Genomic DNA, 19,788 nt, shown 5'->3' on the forward strand with positions numbered 1-19,788 from the left:
AGAAGTTTGATGACATTGTACTTTGAGATTGTGCCACGTCATTAAAGGATCCAAAAATTATATTAACCTTTTAGTTTATGTTGGACTAAGAGCCGTGGTTCATCTTAGATGGCTAGTCATGCTGTAGATATATGTTGGTTAACTAGTGAGATGGCTTTCTTAGTGTGGGTCTTTGTATGTTAATGGGGGCACAGACAATAACTAAGTGCATCAAATTTTTTTACAACTTACATGGTGACCGCATCTTTGCTTTTGGGAATGTATGCCGGGATGGCAAGAGAATCGTAAAGCAAGGGCTTAGTTGAAATGGGTTTTTCACCTATATACCAAGTTTTACTTGTGCGAATACATGGCCTTGCATGTGTCATGGTCTGCCGTGAGCAAAGCTACCTGAAGCATTAGATCAAGTCTTGGCTCGTGACACATGCATGTGCTCTGCCCTACTGTGGCTTCAATTGCAGCTATTGTTTGTTCTTTCAGGTTTTATGCTTTTTTTTATCACTCCCAACTGTCATGAAAATTTTTTATGTTGAAATTAAGTGGCTATTATGTTTCAACTCTTCATTTTATTTTGAATTAATTGCAACTTACATTCCTGAGTGATTTTTTTTTTTTGAAATTTTGGGTTAATATAATATTTGACTAATGAATTTGGCAATTAGGTTTATGTTGGTATTTGTAATTAAGTGTATTTATTGCATGGGTAATTTAGATTAGTTAAAAGAAGTCCTTCAATTTTAATAACATTATTATTTAATATGCTATTCATGCAATAAAGAATTTATCTACGTTTTTAAAAATATGTTTCATATTAGCTTAATACTCAGGAATTAATTAGAATCCTTAAAATTTAAATGTTGATTGTTTTAGAATATGGGTTATAACTTGGAACAATTACTTTTTTAATATTCATATATTTAACATATGTTCTTAAATGCATAGATAACAGTATAAACTCTTATCATAATAGGAAGTGTTTGAGAAAGGTATAATAATATGACTTTTGGTTTTTAGGTTATTTTGGTATTTTTTTTACTTGATTACTATCCCTAAATAATTTGAAAGAAAAATATAAAAGTTTGATGACCTAATTTATTAATAGGTGGCTGAACAAATTAGATTCAATCAATTTAAATTATTGATTAAATTTTTTTTAAAAATGGAAGTAAGTTTTTTTGTTAATACTGTTCAATTGTTAGTTACTTTTTTGGTTTTTAATTTTTATTAATTTAAAATAGATTTTTAGTCAGTTCAACTCTTTTTGTGGACTGTTTATATTGTTCAAGTCTTCCTCTATTGAATTTGATCTTATTCTAATAATATTGGTTACATTATCAATTTTAATTTAAAGTGTAGAGATAAAAATATATTAAAATAGATCTAATTATTAATTTTAGGGGTAAAAAAAATGATCTATTTAATAAATTATAGGTTCTAATTGGTAATGAGGTATTAAGGATAACAACTAAAAATAATTTGACTTTTATATACGTTTCAATATTGATTATATTTTATTGATAACGATGTTTTTCTTGTGAGGGTATACGACGATCATTTTGAAGTTTCATAATTTGAGAACGGTGAAATCTCATTTTTCGTTTTTTTTAAATTTAGATATTAAGTAAAATGATTTTTAAAAAAAGTTATAGTAATTTAATTTCATCAATTTTGAAAGTAAATAATTAAGGATAATTAATAATGTCGATAGTATTTTTTTATGAATTGTATATGATTTTGATTGGTATAATAATCGATTTATTTGTTGGTGTTTATTTATTTTATGAATTTGATCATGATTTAGCACATTCAACTCGATTTTGTCAATTAATCTTAATTTAATAAATTTAATTTCTAACATTTATACATCATATTAAATTAAGATTAATTGACAAAATATATAAAATTTAAAGGTTTAGTTTGATAGCATATTATCAAATTATGTACAATTGACGGGTAAACATAAATATCGTGATTGATTATTTTACCTACTAACTTTTAAATTCTACGGAAATTAAACTGATTTATTTTAAGAAAAACTAATTGACTTCATATCAAAATCGAGAAGTTATTCATTCAAATTTATATTTTTATATTTTGGATATCCTATTTTATAAACAAAAATTGTATAAATAAAAGTAAGAACAAACACTATCATTTATTACAAACTACCGGGTGTTGTGCCAACATCAGTACTTTTTGAAATATAAAATCGTTTAAAAAAAGTTACTAAAAATATAATATCAAAATATAAACTTGCAACCTTTAAAAAATATTTTAACCTTAAAATACATAGTTTAATCTCCACGATTGAATTGAAACTGTGATATATGTCTCAATAAAAAGTAAAAATAAATAAATATATACATAAAGGAGACATGTATCACTTTTTAATTGTATGTTTGTGAAATTTAAATATTATTGTATATCAATTAATTATCCTAAAAAAAATCATATTTTATAATTTTAAATTTGCATTTTATTTTTATAAAAATTTTCTTCATGTCTTCATTAATAATTGAGTAAATATATATTTTAGTATTTGAATTTAGTTTTATAATTTAAATTGATTCAAATAAGTATTGATTTGGATTAAGAAATCAAGTATAAGTACTAATTTAAATTAATAAGCTAAATTTAAATAATTAATTGAATTAAAAGAAAAGAAAATTTTAAAGTTAAATTCAAATATTTAATTGGAATAAAAACATTTAAATATCAAAGTTATGGATCAAAATGTATATTTTTCGTTCGGTGAAGCATATAGACAACAACCTTATGGAAACATGTGTGCATTATTGTTGGTTAAAAAACACGTGGCTGGTTTAAAGGACGTCATCGCTTACGCCACGTGTTACCGACCAGCTCATGACTACTTTGCAAATGTACGTGGCGTAATGACTGTTCCCTTGTACTTCCCTCCAAGTTGTATTTTTTCTCTTAATACCCAAATTGCGTCAACCGAAATCCGGGTGATCGTTTCAAAGTGCATTAAAACCTTGACATTTAAGTGAAATCATGGGAAAATCAATTATTTTTTTATTGAGTCTTATTTTATTTAATTAATGAAAACAAATTTAAAATAATATATAATTTTTTTAAATATTTAATATTTGATTTGATTTTAATTTATATTTTAAAAATAAAAATACTATATGATAATAATATTTTCTCCCAAAATGTTTAAATTTTACAATTAATTTTAGACTTTGCCTAATTTTTAAATTTAACTTCTGTATTTTAATGGGTTTAATTTTTTATATTTTTAAAATTTGAAATTTTAATCACCTAAACAATGAACATTAATTTCATTAAGTTAAATTTTGTTATCTCTTAAATTTTATATGGTAAACATGTTATTTTATGTGTAATGCTATGTCACATTATTATTTTCATATAACACTAAAAAAAAACTTGAAATTTTAATTAATTATTTAGTTGAAATTTAAAAATTAAAAAAACTATAAACTAAAAATAATCAAATTAAAAAATATGAACAAAATTCATATTATACATAATACAAAATTAATAATTAAATTTAACTTAAGTAATTGAGTTAGATATGAAATTTTAAAATTAAAAAAAATATACAAAAATTATATTACTCAAAATGTGAATTAAAAACATTAGTTTATGTTGCATAATTCGCTAAAAGTATTATCCGTAAATTAGAAGTTAAAATTAGATTGTTGATGTGTCACATGTACTTCATATTTATATATATAAATCAAATTTTTTATTATAGAAATCGATAAAATTTTTAACAAAATATCAATTTATTCTTTAATTTAATAGAAATAATTTATTTATTTTTAAAATAAAAAAACATAATATAATTTAACACCAAGTATAATAGCTTCAATGGCAATTTCACCGGCATAGCTTACAAAATCGAACCGAATCAAATCATTTTAAATACCTTCTATGGAAAAAAATCTGTTACATCAACTTTTTCTTTTCCTTATCCTTTCCATTATTTTAATAGATTCAATTTTGATATTTCATAGTATTTGTACACAGCAATCTTCATTCATACGAAAGCTAAAACAGCATTGCCTCCCTTCTTTCTGCTTCTCACAGCTTCTCCAAGTTTAAAAGCAGTGTTGAAGGTAAAAAAGGAAAAAAGAAATCTTAAACCAACATATTTTGTTCATCAATATTCTCATTTTAGAGTTCATTTCTAGAATATATTTTGCCAGTTATCCTTTGGGTTGATTTAGTTTGCTGTTAGACACATGTAAAGGTGACGACTTTTCATGATCTGTGCATAGTCATTTCTAGAAATTTTCTTTTTTGGTTGATTTAGTTTGCTGTTAGAGACATGTAAAGGTGACGACTTCTCATGATCTTTGGATAGTCATTTCTAGAAAATTTTTGGGGTCGATTTAGTTTGATTTTAGACATATAAAAGTGATGACTTTTGAATTGGGTTTGTACCTTGTTTGATTGCTTCAATAATCTGGGATTTGATCAAGGTTTTTTATCTTATTTCTCAATATAGTGAACGCTGGTTTTTGCTGCTTTATTTTTTCTGGGTTTTTGTTTTTATGAGGATTGAAGGACCACTAGTCTTATTTATTTATTTATTTTGGATTTATGGAATTTGACTTCACTGATGTGGTAATTATTAGAAAAGCTTATGTATATTATGATCATGATGTGCTGTTTTACATCTGGGTTTTATGAACCAATTTTTTTGTTCTCATTGTTTCATCATGCATGATATTTAATACATTCAGGGATGAAGTTATAGTGGAAATGGGAAATTAGCCATTTTTTTACTGCAAAACGTGAAATAAAGTTCAATTCTTCTTTATATCATGCCTTATTGTTTTTCTATAATATCTTTATCTTAGTTTGCTATATACCATTGCATGTTCTTAGCTTCAGTCATATTTTTTTGGATTTACATACGTATTGGTTGTTTTTAAGCCATGGTCAAATTGTAAGCCATTATACAAAGGACTGTCAAGACCATTATGCTTTGTTTTTAATCATTACAAAGTTTTGGGGAGGGGATGGTTGACACAGGACTCGAATCTAGTCTATGATGTTGATGAAAAACAAGTTTGCCACTTCAACTGTGCCTTCGTCGGCAAGACCGTTATACCTTTGATTTAGTCATGAATAGTTTAATATCGTAGGCCTCTTATTTTGGGAAGAATTTCTGATTAGAAAGCTTAATTCTCTGGTACGTGAATGTTTGGTCGAGTTGTTAACCTTTTCTGTCTATTTTATAGTTCATTTTCAGGCTGGTCTTGTAAAGGAATGTTATAGGCTTTCAATATAAACATTCAGAATGAAGAATACCAAAGCGACAACTCTCAGCCAACCCTTGACAAAAAAATTTCATGTCGATGATTATTTGTCATCATTTGGGGAAAAATTTGGAACATATGGGATTGTGAGTGCTGCTATTGCTGCTGTGATTGTACCCATATTGCTTTCCTCTATCATGAGAAAGAAAAAGGGGAAAAAAAGAGGAGTTCCAGTCGAAGTGGGTGGTGAAACAGGTTATGCTGTGCGCAATGCTCGAACCACTGAGTTGCTTCAGTGTCCTTGGGAAGGAGCCACTACAATAGCTGAACTTTTCGAGCAATGTTGTAAGAAGTATTCACGGAATCATTATCTTGGAACAAGAAAAGTAATTAAGAAGGACTTTGTTACTGCTAGTGATGGAAGGAAATTCGAGAAGCTACAGCTTGGGGATTATGAATGGCAAACTTATGGAGAAGTTTATCAACGTGCTTGTCACTTTGCGTCCGGTCTTGTTAATTTTGGTCATGATGTTGATACTCGTATTGCGATATTTTCTGAAACTCGAGCAGAATGGCAAATTGCTTTACAGGTATTGCTATGATCCCTCAATTTTAACACTTCTTATTCCAAGTTTTTTATGCAGATCTTTTTGACTTCCAGGGTTGCCTTAGGCAGAATATAACAGTTGTCACTATTTATGCTTCATTAGGTGAAGATGCCTTGATCCATTCCCTAAATGAGGTGAGAAATTTATCATGTTTGTTTACTTTGCGACCCTGAATTTGTCGGCTCTTAAATGTTCTATTGTATGTACAATGTGATTATATGATTACAATATTGCTTGTCTTACTTGCTTCTCGTCTCTCATTTCACAATGCTCCTTGTCCTCATTCAGTGTTTTTATTATGACAGACACAGGTAACAACCTTGATCTGTGAATCCAAGCAGTTAAAAAAGTTGGCTGCAATACGCCCAAGCCTGGAGACGATCTCAAGTATCATTTACTTTGAAGACAATGAAGCTGCCAATATTTCTGGTGTATTTGGAAGTATCAGTAGCTTGAGTGTTTCATCCTTTCATGAAGTTGAGTTGCTTGGGGAAAGAGCACCTGTTCCGCCTAGTCTACCCTCCAAGGACAATATAGCTGTTATTATGTATACAAGTGGCAGTACAGGTCTGCCAAAGGTACGCTCCTAAATTTAGTTTTTTTGTGTTCAGTATTTTGTTTGCATGTGAAAGCTTAGGGACCTACCTACAGCAATGTTAGCAAATTTGCCAATTGGCCTTTGCAACTGAGCAACTAGTTGTGTCGTGGTTATTTGTTTATATAGGCTAACATTATGTAACTCTTTCATGATTTAGGGAGTTATGATAACTCATGGAAACATTGTAGCCCTTGCTGCAGCGGTTTTGACTGTGATCCCAGGAATTGGAAAGAATGATGTATACTTGGCATATTTGCCCTTAGCTCATGTTTTGGAATTGGCAGCTGAGGTAGGTTCATATCCAGTTTTTTTTGGTTGCCTGTCAATGGCATCAAGATTATTCTTACGGTTCTGTGTTGTTCTCCAGTCGGTGATGCTGAGTGCAGGTTGTGCAATTGGCTATGGTTCACCTTTGACACTAACTGATACTTCTAGTAAAATCATGAGAGGGACTAAGGGAGATGCTTCTGTATTGAGGCCTACTCTAATGGCAGCCGTTCCAGCTATATTAGATCGTGTTCGGGATGGAGTTCTGAAAAAGGTGCGAACTGGTCTAAGTCCCTTAGATATGTGTTGCTCTTAGCTCCCTTATATATGGGATAACAGCGAACTGCCTAATTGGTTCTATTTCATGTAGGTTGAGGAGAAGGGAGGATTAGCAAGGAAACTTTTTGATATTGCTTATAAACGTCGACTGCAATCTATAGAAGGAAGCTGGTTTGGTGCTTGGGGACTTGAGAGATGGTTGTGGGATGTTATTGTTTTTGAAAGGGTACGCGCTGCACTAGGAGGTCGCTTACGACTTATGCTCTCTGGTGGGGCTCCTTTATCTGCGAATTCCCAACGCTTCATCAACATTTGCATGGGGTAATGATTCTCTTCACTTGAGAGATCTGTATAGTTTGATGATAAATTAGTTTCTCTCATTTTTTCCGGTACTGATACATATCTTATTTTCTTCTTTAGGGCTCCCGTATGTCAAGGATATGGCTTGACAGAAACATGTGCTGGAAGTGCTTTCACTGAGTGGGATGATACAACTATAGGCCGAGTTGGGCCACCCGTTCCTTGTTGCTACCTTAAGGTATGCCGCATAAGGGATGGCTGATGCTCGTGTTGGTATATTTTAATGAAAAAAAAATGCTGGAAGTACTCCTGTAGCTTTCAAATTAACATTTACTAGTTACTCGTGTTGGTATTTATTTGAGGTTCATAATGTATGATATGTTGGAATTGGTTTACTTTTTCAGCTTGTCAATTGGGAGGAAGGTGGGTATTCAATATCCGACAAACCAATGCCTCGAGGAGAGATTGTTGTTGGGGGACATAGTGTAACTCATGGCTATTTCAACAATCCTGAGAAAACCGATGAGGTTTACAAGGTGAACTCCATGCTTTGTAGGCAAGTTCATGTTGGTCTCATAGCCTGTAAGTATTGACTATATAAACCGTTGTTCACTTGCACCTGCAGGTCGATGAGAGGGGCAAGCGCTGGTTTTACACCGGGGATATCGGACAATTTCATCCTGATGGATGTCTTGAGATTATCGATAGGAAAAAGGACATTGTCAAACTTCAACATGGAGAGTATATATCTCTCGGAAAGGTGATTATTAAAAAACCGAGTACTCATTTGCTGATACTGGATGGGATGCTCATTTTGTTTAAATGCTGATTGCAGGTTGAGGCAGCATTGACGTCAAGCAAGTTTGTCGACAATTTGATGGTGCATGCTGATCCCTTCCACAGCTATTGTGTGGCTTTAATTGTTCCGTCACGCCCACTTCTTGAGACGTGGGCAGTAGAAGCTGGCATAAAGTACCAAGATTTCCCAGAACTGTGTGGCAAAGCTGAAACTGTTAGTGAAGTCCAAAAATCACTTTCAAAGGTCAGTTCATTATCTTTTTGGATTAAGTTCCCTGACATCCTTAAAGTATGATTCAGGTTTTTAAATTGGTTTAAAAATTATGATTGAGATTCTAAATTGGTTCAGAGTATTGATATTATATCAATCTAGTCCTACCGTTGGTTTCTCATTAGTTTAGGCATCAACCTACAATGTTGTTGTTTGACTTGTTTAAAAAAAATGCTTTTCTAAATCTTAGAATTGGTTAAAATATGTCATAGGATCCTCTACTCTTTATAAATTTAGAATTTAGTTATTGTAGTTTTATTTTAAGAATTTAGTCCTCTACATTTATTTATTTTTTTGTTAAATTTGTTGATTACATTTTGAAACAAAAAAAAAATACTCATTGGTAGCGAAGTAACTAAGAAATGACTTAATGAACGCGTTGACTTAACAAACAGTTGATCTGAAAAGTAGGACTAAAGTTTTAGAAATTAAACGTACAAGGATTAAATTTTAAATTTGTAAAGAGTAGAGACCAAATTTGTAAAGAGTAGAGACCAATGTCATATTTTAATCTTTAGAATTCTCTTTTACATATTTTGAATTTTTTGTACTTTGCCTCTTTTATTGAAAAAATTGGCTCTAATATTTTAGACTAAAGAGTAAATTGGCCCTCAAAAATGATTTTCCCTTAAAATTTTTAGAAAATTTTAATTATGCCCCAAAATTTTTGTAAAATTTCATTTCTACTTTGAAGTTTTTAAAAATATTTAATTAAACCCTTCAAATATTTGAAAATCCTCATTATAATTTTTATTTTTATTTTTTTGAAAAATTTAATTAAACTCATTTAAAGTATTTGAAAATTCTCACTAATCTCACAAAATTTTAAAAATTTAATTTGAGCTCCTAAAATTCTTGAAAGTTTTACTAGCCTCCTTCAAAACTTAAAGACCCGCTACTGATTTTATTAAAAATTTTATTTATTTATATTGTTATAATCAAACAGTTTACTCTTTGATATAATGTGAAGTACTAATTTGTCTATCTTTTTAGTAGAGTGAGCAAGATGTAAACTATACAAAGGTGGAGGGTTAGGGTATTATAAGCTTGTCATTGACTACACAAATTATTACAAATTTTATAATGTTTCGTGTAACACAAATTATATAAAACATTATTTAATTAAACAAATTATTACAACTTTTCTAATGTTTTATATGACACTGGAGCTGGTTTTTTTTTGAAAATGCAGGTGGGGAAAGATGCAAAACTAGACAAATTTGAAATACCTGCAAAGATTAAACTGATGGCAGAACCATGGACACCTGAATCAGGATTGGTCACAGCAGCACTCAAAATAAAGAGGGAACAAATAAAGTCAAAGTTCAAAGATGATCTCCAAAAGTTGTACCAGTAATATACCCATAATAAATGCATTGATTTAACCTTGGTATTTTCACTGTCATATGCTCTCTTTCATCTTCTTTGTAAGTTTTCATGTATGTGGAGACAAAAAATCAAACAGTGTTGCTCCATAGATGAGTTGTATTAGATAATTCGTAGTTTTGTTCTAAAAGAATAAGCTCTGATTTCAGTTATTAGTTTCTCTTACTTTAAGCCACCTGTCAACTTTTCATCATTTATTTATTTTGGAAAACTACATTCAACATTATTTTAAACTATTAATAAGTTTGCATGGTTATTGGGCTATTTGAAAGTGTTTAGTCCGGTCTGTGGCTGCCGAGGGACTATAAATACCGGCTGGAGAGGTGAAGTGCTAGAGTAGAGGAGGGACTTAAAGTTAGGTATCTAATACTTCCAAATGGGCAAGGCTGGGATATACATAAGCTTTTTGATCGATTTTATGTGCATGAGGTAGAAGCTATAGCTTCAATCCCTGTTTCGATTTATGCGGCTAGAGATATACTACTAATTTGGCACTTTGATAGGAAGGGAGGGTAGACAGTAAACTCGAGCTATCACGTTGCATGTCATTTATATCTTAATAGTCAGGATTGTTTGATAGAGGTGAATTGGAAGTCAGTGTGGAAGCTTTGTATTCCTCCCAAAGTGAAGGAGTTTATTTGGAAGGCGTTGCGGAAAATTTTGCCGACTAATACTAGTCTCTTGGATCGGAGGGTTCAATGCAGCTTAGCCTGCAAATCTTGTTCAGAAGTGGAAGATGAAACACATGCTGTTTTAAGGTGTAATAAGGCTGCTGCTGTTCGGTGTTTATGGGGAAAGCTAAGGAATATTACATTAGGTTCTTATGGCAGTTTCATTGATTTATTAAGGAACTATGAGGTCGTTATATTGGAAGAATTTTGTGATATTAGTAGGAAATTATGGTGGGCACGTAATCAATTGCTATGGCACAACAAGGTAGTCACGCCTTATACTATTGTGGCCCAAGCGGTTGCGTTTTCATGAGATTGGAAGGTGGCACAGGCTTATAACCGGAGAATGAATGACGTTGGAAGCAGGTGGTGGAGGTAGGGACGATGGAATATGAAGGTGATTGGGTATGTTGGGTCAATGTGACGCTTTTTGACGATGCTGATGGGTGCAGGATTGGTATGGTTGTGCAAGGTGTTTCAGGTGACTTAATTCAGGCCATGTCCTCAGTTGTCGAGGGTCGATTTGCATCGAAGGTGGCGGAAGCTATTGCATTAAGGGAGGAATTGCGATGGTTAGATACCCATCTATCGTCGAGAGGTGTAGCTCTTATAGACGCTTAACAACTCTGCTTTGCTTTGTATTAGTTGGATGAGGATTGGTCCGAGTTTGGGGGCTTGGTATCGGACTGAAAGGAGTTGTTGAAACATCAGGATTAGATGGACTAGTAGATCCGACAACACGGCAACTCACACCGGCAAGAAATGCAATGCGTTTCAATTCTAGAGAAAAGATTTGTCATTCTCCCCTTAAAAAGAAAAAAACAAAAAAGGTGACATCACAATTTTATACAACCACATCTCTCAATTTTAGTACTGTTTTGAACTCTATTCTCCAGTTATATTGCTCATTTAGTTCGAATGAATAATCAATTTTTATCTCAAAAAAATCAAGATATTAATTATTTTAATTTTAAGAACAATCATGCAAATATTAAGAATTATTACATCTTTATTTGACTATTTTAAAAGATTTATCTTTTATTTTACTATTTTTAAATGTTTGAGTTTTTAAAATAAAATCTACAATCAAATCAATTAAATGATCAATTTTCAATTTAAGATTATACAATTCAAAGCAGATAAATTATTAAAATTAAAAATTAAAAAAATTATTTAAAAATTTATAAAATTTGGTTCACCTAGGTTTTTAGTTAGTCTTATTGTCTTCCTTTGTTTTGACATTTAACTTTTCCTAAACAAAGAATTGGATAAGTTTTAACCCTTATTAAATTATTAGTAAGTTTAAGTTTAAGTTTAATATATATATATACTAGTAAGTTTATATTTTGACTACTTAATTTTAACAAGTTACATAATAATCACTAAACTATTCAAAGTTCTCATTTAAGTAATTGAGCTATTAAAATTGTTACCTTATGGCATTCTATGCTCGAACCGCCTCTATCGATCGAGAGCTCTCCTTTCTTTTCTCTTCTCCAATTCAATTTTTTATCATGAAATACTTTTGAATATCACGAATCTATAAGTTAAAATCTAAATAATTTTATTCTCCGATCTCCAACATTGATATTCAGATCAAAGCTGATTTAAGGTATGTTCTTTTACACATCAATAAGTACTAATCTACTATACTAATAGTCGGATTATTGCTTGAAACTCATTAGTTGTACTTTCAAAAAAATTATCAATTTAGTGATTTAAATAATTTTTTTAAAATAATTTAATTATCAGTTTATAGCAAAATTTAATCACCGAAACATAAATTTATAATAGTTTAATCTTTTAAGTGAAAAATAAAATCGAGGGATATTCTAGAATCTAGTATTGATAGTGTAAAATGTAATCCCTGCAAAATTCCAATAACCGAACGAAAACGGAGGCAGCTTTTATAATTCCACAAAAAAGGACCAAAAAAGCAAAAGCCGTTTTCTCTCGTCAGCAATGTCACATTCCGGCGACGATAGCTTCTCCGACGCGGCGGAGGAATGCTACAACGCGGAGTTCCGATCGTATCCAGATGACGCCTGGTATAATGTTCGAGTATTGTTTGCAGGCAATTCGGGTGACAAAATGAGAGTCAAGTACGACAACTTCTCTGATGATTACGACAACATTTTTATCGCCGATAGTTTCAAGTCCGCTTACGAGGTTTACGATTTCATCGGAAGGTTCCGTAAGGCCTCCGCTCAGCTCCAGGATCCGGATTGTTCCATGGTCGTGAAAGGCATGCGCGTTTGTTCTTCTGATTCTTTTGGAAATGACGACGTTCGCTTTTACGACGCTATCATTGATGAGGTACGCACAACGGCACAAATCTTTGCTATTACTGAAATAGATTCTTATTTGCAGTTTTTTTTTTTGGTTATAAAAATTCTACTGCATTGTTATTGTTGTTTTGTAGATGAAATTTTTAATGTGTATAAAAATAGAACCTTTTGTGCTAGCAGTGTTTTTAAAAAAAATAAAATGATGTATCCTTAAGCTAAAATTGCATCACTATTAATCTCCATCGAGCAATGGCCAGAGCGCGATCATCTAATAAATCTCTCACAGTACTCGATGGCATCTTATGAATAATTAATTGTTTCATTTTGTCTCGAGCCTATTTGGTGATACAATCTGTCACCCTGTTATTGTTTCTCAGATCTGTCGAAATTTTACTTTCATTCGGCTTCTCATCACTCCACCTATGGCCGCTCTTGGTCTAGAATTTGAAACCGAGCCATCGACGTTCACCTTAACCCATCCATGAATAGGAAATTGCCACCAATCCTTAGTCATGGATCTACAAGCCCAATTTCTAGACACTCCTTTAATATATATATAGACTTTGTCCAAGCTCTAGCTGCAGCTAAGAGAGCATGATTGCTGTTACTCGCTTCAGTGAAGATGAATTCATTCCGACTCTTCCAAAGAAACCAAGTAATAATAGAAAAGAAAGTAAGCCATTCACCATATTAGGACTCTATATTATCTTCATTCCCAATATTTCAAATGATCCATCGAACAAGCAGCAAGCTAAAAAAGACATTCCACGCGCTTCTGGGTACAACAGATTTCCAAACTAAATTAGAAAACCCTCAGTCCCTAACAGCATGTATTATAGACTCTACGTCTAGTCCACACCGATCACAGAAAGGAAACGAAGTCATACTTCACCTTGTCCTCATTTGTCAAGAGTCTGTCTCGAGCCAATAACCAGAACACTCGACCCCTTTTTTGGCGCCCTTTACTCTCCAAGTGAGCTCATCACTTGCAATCCTATCCAGTTCATTTGTGGTAATCAAATGTTTATAGGATTCAGATACAGAGAATTTCCCCCCGGACAGCCATCTCCATGCTAGGTGGTCCGCACCTGCTTCCAACAAAGGGGGTATGTAAGCCAATATCCGCTCCACAATCGCTTGCGGAAGCACCGAGACTAACCATTGAACGTTCCACACCCCTTCCGCCACAACGTCACAGACGCGAAGAGAATCCTGTAGGTGTGCAAGACCGATGTAATGTTGCCATAGAATGTCCACTTCCCTTAGCCAATCATCATTCCAAAAATTAATCAATCTATCATCACCCACTGACCAATAGACTCCCTTTTTAACCTCATCCCAAATATTGGCTATAGAACGCCAGATACACGAGCAGTTGCTTCGATGGGTTACAGTGTTTTTTTTGGTTGTGTTTTGAAATAAAGCCTCTTATATTTACTCTCTTCTTTTCCATGATGAAACTATTAGAAAAAGGCCTCATTTTATTGGTACTATAATAGGAAATTTAGTTATTCACTATAAAAATGGAAATAGTAAATAAATTCATTCTCTGCAATGTTGTTGCTTATGAATTGGCGTTTATACTTGTTATAACATAAAAGTTGGGGTTGCTTGTTATGGCGGTTCACACCAGTGCAGAGAGTCACTAGAAATGGTGGTGGTTCACATTATAAATGTTGCATAAGAACCACTGGGAATGACCCCTTTTTTGGGGTCTCATGAGCTTCGAGAACTTCTCGGGAGGGATTTGGTTGAGCTTTTGCATATCTCCTAGAGACTTTCGTGTTATAACAATACTCATGTCAAACACACATCATATTTGACACTTATTGACTATCCTTGTAACATAGCTTGCTTTTCGGTCATGCTCATAAAGTTTGTTTTATATAAAAATGTATGTTGAGTTCTTATTAAGTGGTATATATATATCAGGTGTTGCATAAGAAGCATTCTTATGTAAATGGACAAGAAGAGTGTGAATGCACCTTCCTAATCTCTTGGCTACACGGTCCTAATGTTGGGAACATAACAGACAAGGGGGTTGCAAATATATGCCTTCTCCAGGGTTCTGAGATACCGCCAAAACTTGCATCTTTCTTTGAGATAGCATTGCAGAAAATAGATAAGGCCTTATGTAATTCTATTTCTGGCACTAGCAATGATCTTGTTGCTCCACATAAGGATAACAAGGGTAGCCCAATTATCAAGTGGAAGCCAAGTTCAACGGAGTGTATAAGACAAGTAAGTTTGTTTGTTGTGATCTTTTCGAGTTTCTTTTGTTTAAGCATGTAGCTGTAGGGAGAAGTAGTAGTTGTGGAATTGGTAATTGAAGTGGATTTGCTGGCCAACACAATTTTTAGGTGCTTTCTGGAGATTTATGGATGCATGTATTTTGGTGTTCTTTGTGTTTTTTAGTTCCATTTAAATGTAAGTCAAGTGTGTTTTATGGTGGCATTATATTGGATTGTGATCTTAAGGTTTTTATATTTATAGAGGAAGTGTGCTCCGCGGCCTTTGAGTGCGGTGTGGCCATTAAGAGGAATAGAATTTGGTTGTGCAAGTAAACAAGAAGAAACTGATCTAGGAGGGGATAAAAACCTTCACAAAATACTAGTTCAGAATCTTGAAAAGGAATTGTCCTCATCAACAGTTTCCGAGTTCATCCATAAACAAACTTCCATCACTACACGAGTATATATTTTCCCGAGTCTACCATGGGAGCCATACACCAATGGTGTCATTATGATGAATTGCCAAAAAGACCTTGAACGGTTGCTTGGGTTTTTGCAGAATCCTAATCATTTCATTGCATCCTTGAATGGGCGGTAAGTGATTGTTTTTGTACCATTGTAATTTAGTACCTTAGATTTGCTCTGAGAACAACCTTTGATGTCAATGCCTGCAGACCATGGGTGGCCACTGAAAAATTGTTAACCAATGATCATTGGACCTTAATGCTCAGCTCTCCGGTAAGTCCAATACAAGGCCATGCTTGACCCGTTAAACCAGAACCTTACTTACCTTTTTTAACACTTCAAGCATATTTACATTTTTACAGAACAAATTACTCAACAGAAAAGTTGCTGGATTGAACAATGAATTGAAGGTTGTTTGTTATGGGACAAAGGAATACAATAAAGCAAAGGAGTTAAGGGATTTATTTTTGCAGTTTATTGAACACCAACGCGGACTTTACAAGAAGCTAAGAATGGAAGAGAGAAATATCTCATAGCCTTCTCTAGCAGTCAACAGGTACGAGATACTGTGCACATCGATAGTGTCTCTGATCTAAGGCTGTTTAACTCTGTTATACAATGCTAATGTGTTGTAGAGGAAAGAAAAGAACATGGTCAATTACAACTATGACATAACCAAAAAAAAATTTGTTGTAGCCATGCTTGCGTCATTCTAGTTGTACAGCTGACTATGCTATAGATGTCTCATTTGCCAAAGTTGAAATATATGATTTTTAATGGCAATTGTTTTGGTCCATATTGCTTCTAGGAATTGAGGCAGGGGCTGTGCCAGGAGGGACAAGCAGAGAGCACTGCTCTCACCCCAATGGAAAATTTTTTCTTTAGTCCCTTTAGATTTTAGAAGCTAGAAAGGGTGGAAGTATTTGATAGCTCCCTCTATTGTAGGGATTAGATCACACTAGGTCTATTATTAAATTGATCAATTTAGTCTTTTGTGCTATTAAAAAGAATCAAATAAGACCAAATTTCTATGAAGTTAACATTTTACTATTTGACAAAGTTAATATTTTGAAAGTTTTTATGTTTACAAGAATGAATTTTTTTATTTGGAGTTGAATTGCAAATGAAAAAAAATATTTTTCATGTCATTTATTAAACAGTAAATGTTAATTTTATAAAAATTTGATCTTATTTAATTCTTTTTAATAGTAAAGCAATTAAATTGGTTCACTTAATGGTAGGACTAATTTGGTCCAATCCTTACAATAGGACTTAGTTGGTACTTTCAATGTAGAGAGGGTAATAGCAAAATTTAACCTTTTTCAATAGTACAGGGGACAATTTAATAGTAGAGATTAATAGAATTTAACGTTTTCTATTAACCAACATTAAGGACAGTTATTGGTTTAAAACAATATTTAGTCCCTAAACTTGACATTTTTTTCAATTTAATCTTTAAATTCTTTTTGTCCATGTTAGACATGAAACTTGACAATTTTCCTCAGTTTTGGTTCGTGTGATAATGTGGTACTTTGATATTGTGCCACGTTATCACCTAAAATATATATTATATAAACAAAATTTAGGTGATGGCATGGTGCAATGTGTCATGTCACCACTAGGATCAAAATTAGAAAAAGTTGTAAAGTTCTAGGACTAATGTGGATAAAAAAATTTAGAGATCAAATTGAAATAGTTGTCAATTCAAAGACTAAATGTTGCATTATCCCATGATTATTTGATAAAATTTTTAGACTCTACTGTCATTTTGGCGAAAGCAAAATCTTTATCATCAATGCATCAAATTATAATCTCAAAAGATAAGAATAGCATGATGATAAATTAGCTTTCATGTTTACATTTTTTACCAATTTGATCCTTTCTTTTAAACTAAATTTGGTCATTAACCTATTAAAAAGAGTCAAATTACATTTTTTAACAGAAATATTGACTAGAACATTAATTTTTTTAATGATTTTGATATGACAACTCATGAAATAGTTCGCATGTATTTCATGTTGACATGTCAGTATTTATCATTTATGTCCACTCCACAAATAATTTAAAAAACTATAAAAAGGTTCATATTTTAAAAAAAATAATAGTGTGAAATATAAGTGAATTGTTATACAAGTAGTCAGGTTAAAATTTAATATTTTAATCCGTATTTTCATGAAAAAAATAATAATTTTGATATTTTAAAAAATTATAATCAAATTTAATTCTTTTAAAATGATTGAGGATCAAATTTAATAAAATAATTTAAATTGATAAAAATATAAATATTAAAGATTACATTAATAATAATTACAATTAAGAATGGTGAAAATACTTCAAGTTTCAACCCCCGAAGTTTAAGAGAAAGTATAAAAAAATGAAAGCTTTCTTGCAAAATAACAACAAAACTCATAAAAACAAAATCTACAAAAGCAAATTAAAGAGAAAGGCAGAGCGTCGGTTTCAGGTTTGCAGCTAAAGTTGGCTCCCTTTGGCCCTTTTCTCATTTTCCTCGATACCCCTAAACGAAGCCAATTCAAGCTAAACTGTGCATATATGCTGATTTTATTTTTTTAATTGGTTTTTTAGGTAATTTTTTAAATTTAGAAAAATAAGTCGATTTTAGAGAGAGTGTGTGAAAACGCGCCTAGCAGAAAACGCTTTTACATTCTCTCTCCTCGACCTCATTTTATTATTATTTTAATTTAGGGTTAGGTTTTTATTAGTAATTAGGGTTTAGTGTTTTAAGAGTGGAATAGTGAAAGTTTATAGGTAGATTTGAGGGGTCGAGGATGCGATAACGCATCTTAGAATACATACATTTCATATATCATGTCAGGATAGGACTATTACCTCAGAAACTCATCCTATAGAAGTTGGGTTTCGGGGTGATCGTGCTTGATACAGTCACGGGTCGAAGTCTAAGTGGAGGTCTTAGTCGACAGTTGTGATGCAGTCACGGATTCGAGTGTAATCGGGGGCCACTTGACGGTCGTTATGTGGTCATGAGTTCAAGCTTTTTGGATACGTGCAAATGATGCCTTATATATACCATACATAAGATTGATGCCATAATCACAGGAAAAAACGAAGGGCTTTCTAGTGTAATCAACGTAATTTTTTCTTTATTTTCAAACAGCCGATATCTTTAACCTTTTATTCTTATCCAAGGGCTGACACCGAGATGGACACAAGAGGATTCCCAGGCGGAGAGCAGATATTCCGGCACAGTAGAGGTCAAACTCGGGTCGGCGCATCAGTGGTTGTAATTATTAATGAGTTGTTTAATAACGGAAATCGTTGCCACCTTGAAAGGAGTATTACTTTTACTACATCGCAATAGCCGCTACCTGTCTAAGAGTCCTCCTGCGTTCACAACGGTGCTGACCTTTGGATAAGAAGGAAGGTTAAAGATACCATCGTTCACAACGGTGCTGACCTTTGGATAAGAAGGAAGGTTAAAGATACCATCTACATGGAAATAGAAAAAAAATTAAGTCGATTATAACAGAAAGTCCCACAGTTTTTCCCCATAATTATACGTTTAAACTTGTGTATGGTATTTATAAGGAAACACCTTTGGCTATCCAAAAAGTTTGAGCTCGTGCCCACATAACAATCGTTAACTGACTCTTCTGTTATACTCCGATCCATTATCTCATAACAATCGTCGATCGAGACCTCTACGTAGGCTTACACCCATGACCGTATAAAGCAAAATCACCTTGGAACTTGACTTCCACAGGATAGGTTTTCGAAGTAATGGTCTCATCTCGACAGGATATATAATATGTGTGTGTCTCAAAATAATATTACATCATCGACGACACAAGAATACCTTAAACAAGAAATTTTTTTAGTTACGAAAATTTTTAACATTGGAATGAGGAAGAAAACCGAGAGAGAAATATTGTAAAGTGGAGGGATAGAGGCCAGGAGAGATGATGGGTCTAGGGATGATGGAGTATGGAAGGGGAGCCCCCCATTTATTGGCGTGGGGAAGGGATGAGATTGTAAAGGAAAAAACCCTGTGGTTGAAAATACGTCGTATGAGAGGCATTTTCATCGAATATCTGAAAAACATGTTTCAAATCTTACCTGGGATCTTGGTAAGATTTAAAGCACTGAATATCCTTTGAAGCACGCGTCTGATGAAATTTGTTGATTTCTGAAACGTGTTTTCAAGCACAGAAGAGCGTTTTATTATAATTCGATGAAAACGTGTCTTCTGAAATGCATTTTGAAGCATGTTTTTTCTCTCTCATTATTCTATTTTGCTATGAAAGTATCGAAGTATTTAGAACTTAAACACATGGAAAATTCATGTCAAATATTGAAGAGGTTCACTGTGAGTGTCATTTGCATTTCTTTGGA

At 32.7% G+C, this 19,788-nt stretch overlaps 2 protein-coding genes across 4 annotated transcripts; both read left to right on the top strand.

The window, feature by feature from the left end:
- The first annotated feature begins 3,905 nt into the window (after window positions 1-3,905).
- On the top strand, window positions 3,906-9,914 carry LOC107954029 (long chain acyl-CoA synthetase 8). Of its 2 annotated transcripts, none has more exons than XM_016889481.2 (12): window positions 3,906-4,106; window positions 5,238-5,845; window positions 5,917-5,997; window positions 6,169-6,441; window positions 6,619-6,750; window positions 6,829-7,002; window positions 7,099-7,328; window positions 7,428-7,545; window positions 7,712-7,843; window positions 7,933-8,067; window positions 8,143-8,349; window positions 9,569-9,914. In XM_016889481.2, exons 2-12 carry the CDS (start codon window positions 5,297-5,299, stop codon window positions 9,731-9,733), a joined length of 2,196 nt encoding a protein of 731 aa, XP_016744970.2. In that variant the 5' UTR covers window positions 3,906-4,106; window positions 5,238-5,296; the 3' UTR covers window positions 9,734-9,914. The 2 variants fall into 2 exon arrangements, with proteins under 2 accessions (XP_016744970.2, XP_016744971.2); XM_016889482.2 differs by having other exon boundaries at window positions 4,102-4,240.
- A 2,349-nt stretch (window positions 9,915-12,263) lies between these two features.
- On the top strand, window positions 12,264-19,309 carry LOC107954027 (uncharacterized). Of its 2 annotated transcripts, none has more exons than XM_041097480.1 (6): window positions 12,264-12,749; window positions 14,654-14,962; window positions 15,215-15,546; window positions 15,627-15,690; window positions 15,780-15,973; window positions 18,586-19,309. In XM_041097480.1, exons 1-5 carry the CDS (start codon window positions 12,396-12,398, stop codon window positions 15,951-15,953), a joined length of 1,233 nt encoding a protein of 410 aa, XP_040953414.1. In that variant the 5' UTR covers window positions 12,264-12,395; the 3' UTR covers window positions 15,954-15,973; window positions 18,586-19,309. The 2 variants fall into 2 exon arrangements, with proteins under 2 accessions (XP_040953414.1, XP_016744969.1); XM_016889480.2 differs by lacking the exon at window positions 18,586-19,309 and adding an exon at window positions 16,226-16,452.
- The last annotated feature ends 479 nt before the right edge of the window (window positions 19,310-19,788 follow it).

This window comes from Gossypium hirsutum, chromosome D07, assembly GCF_007990345.1.
Source record: "Gossypium hirsutum isolate 1008001.06 chromosome D07, Gossypium_hirsutum_v2.1, whole genome shotgun sequence".
NCBI classification, from domain to species: domain Eukaryota; kingdom Viridiplantae; phylum Streptophyta; class Magnoliopsida; order Malvales; family Malvaceae; genus Gossypium; species Gossypium hirsutum.

Excerpts from the sequence above, each read along its gene's own strand:
- LOC107954029 (XM_016889481.2), top strand. The coding sequence starts at position 5,297 with ATGAAGAATACCAAAGCGACAACTCTCAGCCAACCCTTGACAAAAAAA. Across the intron at positions 5,998-6,168 it reads TGATCCATTCCCTAAATGAG|ACACAGGTAACAACCTTGAT; the intron begins GTGAGAAATTTA and ends TTATTATGACAG. Across the intron at positions 7,546-7,711 it reads TTCCTTGTTGCTACCTTAAG|CTTGTCAATTGGGAGGAAGG; the intron begins GTATGCCGCATA and ends TTACTTTTTCAG.
- LOC107954027 (XM_041097480.1), top strand. The coding sequence starts at position 12,396 with ATGTCACATTCCGGCGACGATAGCTTCTCCGACGCGGCGGAGGAATGC. Across the intron at positions 15,547-15,626 it reads ATTGCATCCTTGAATGGGCG|ACCATGGGTGGCCACTGAAA; the intron begins GTAAGTGATTGT and ends CAATGCCTGCAG. Across the intron at positions 15,691-15,779 it reads CCTTAATGCTCAGCTCTCCG|AACAAATTACTCAACAGAAA; the intron begins GTAAGTCCAATA and ends ACATTTTTACAG.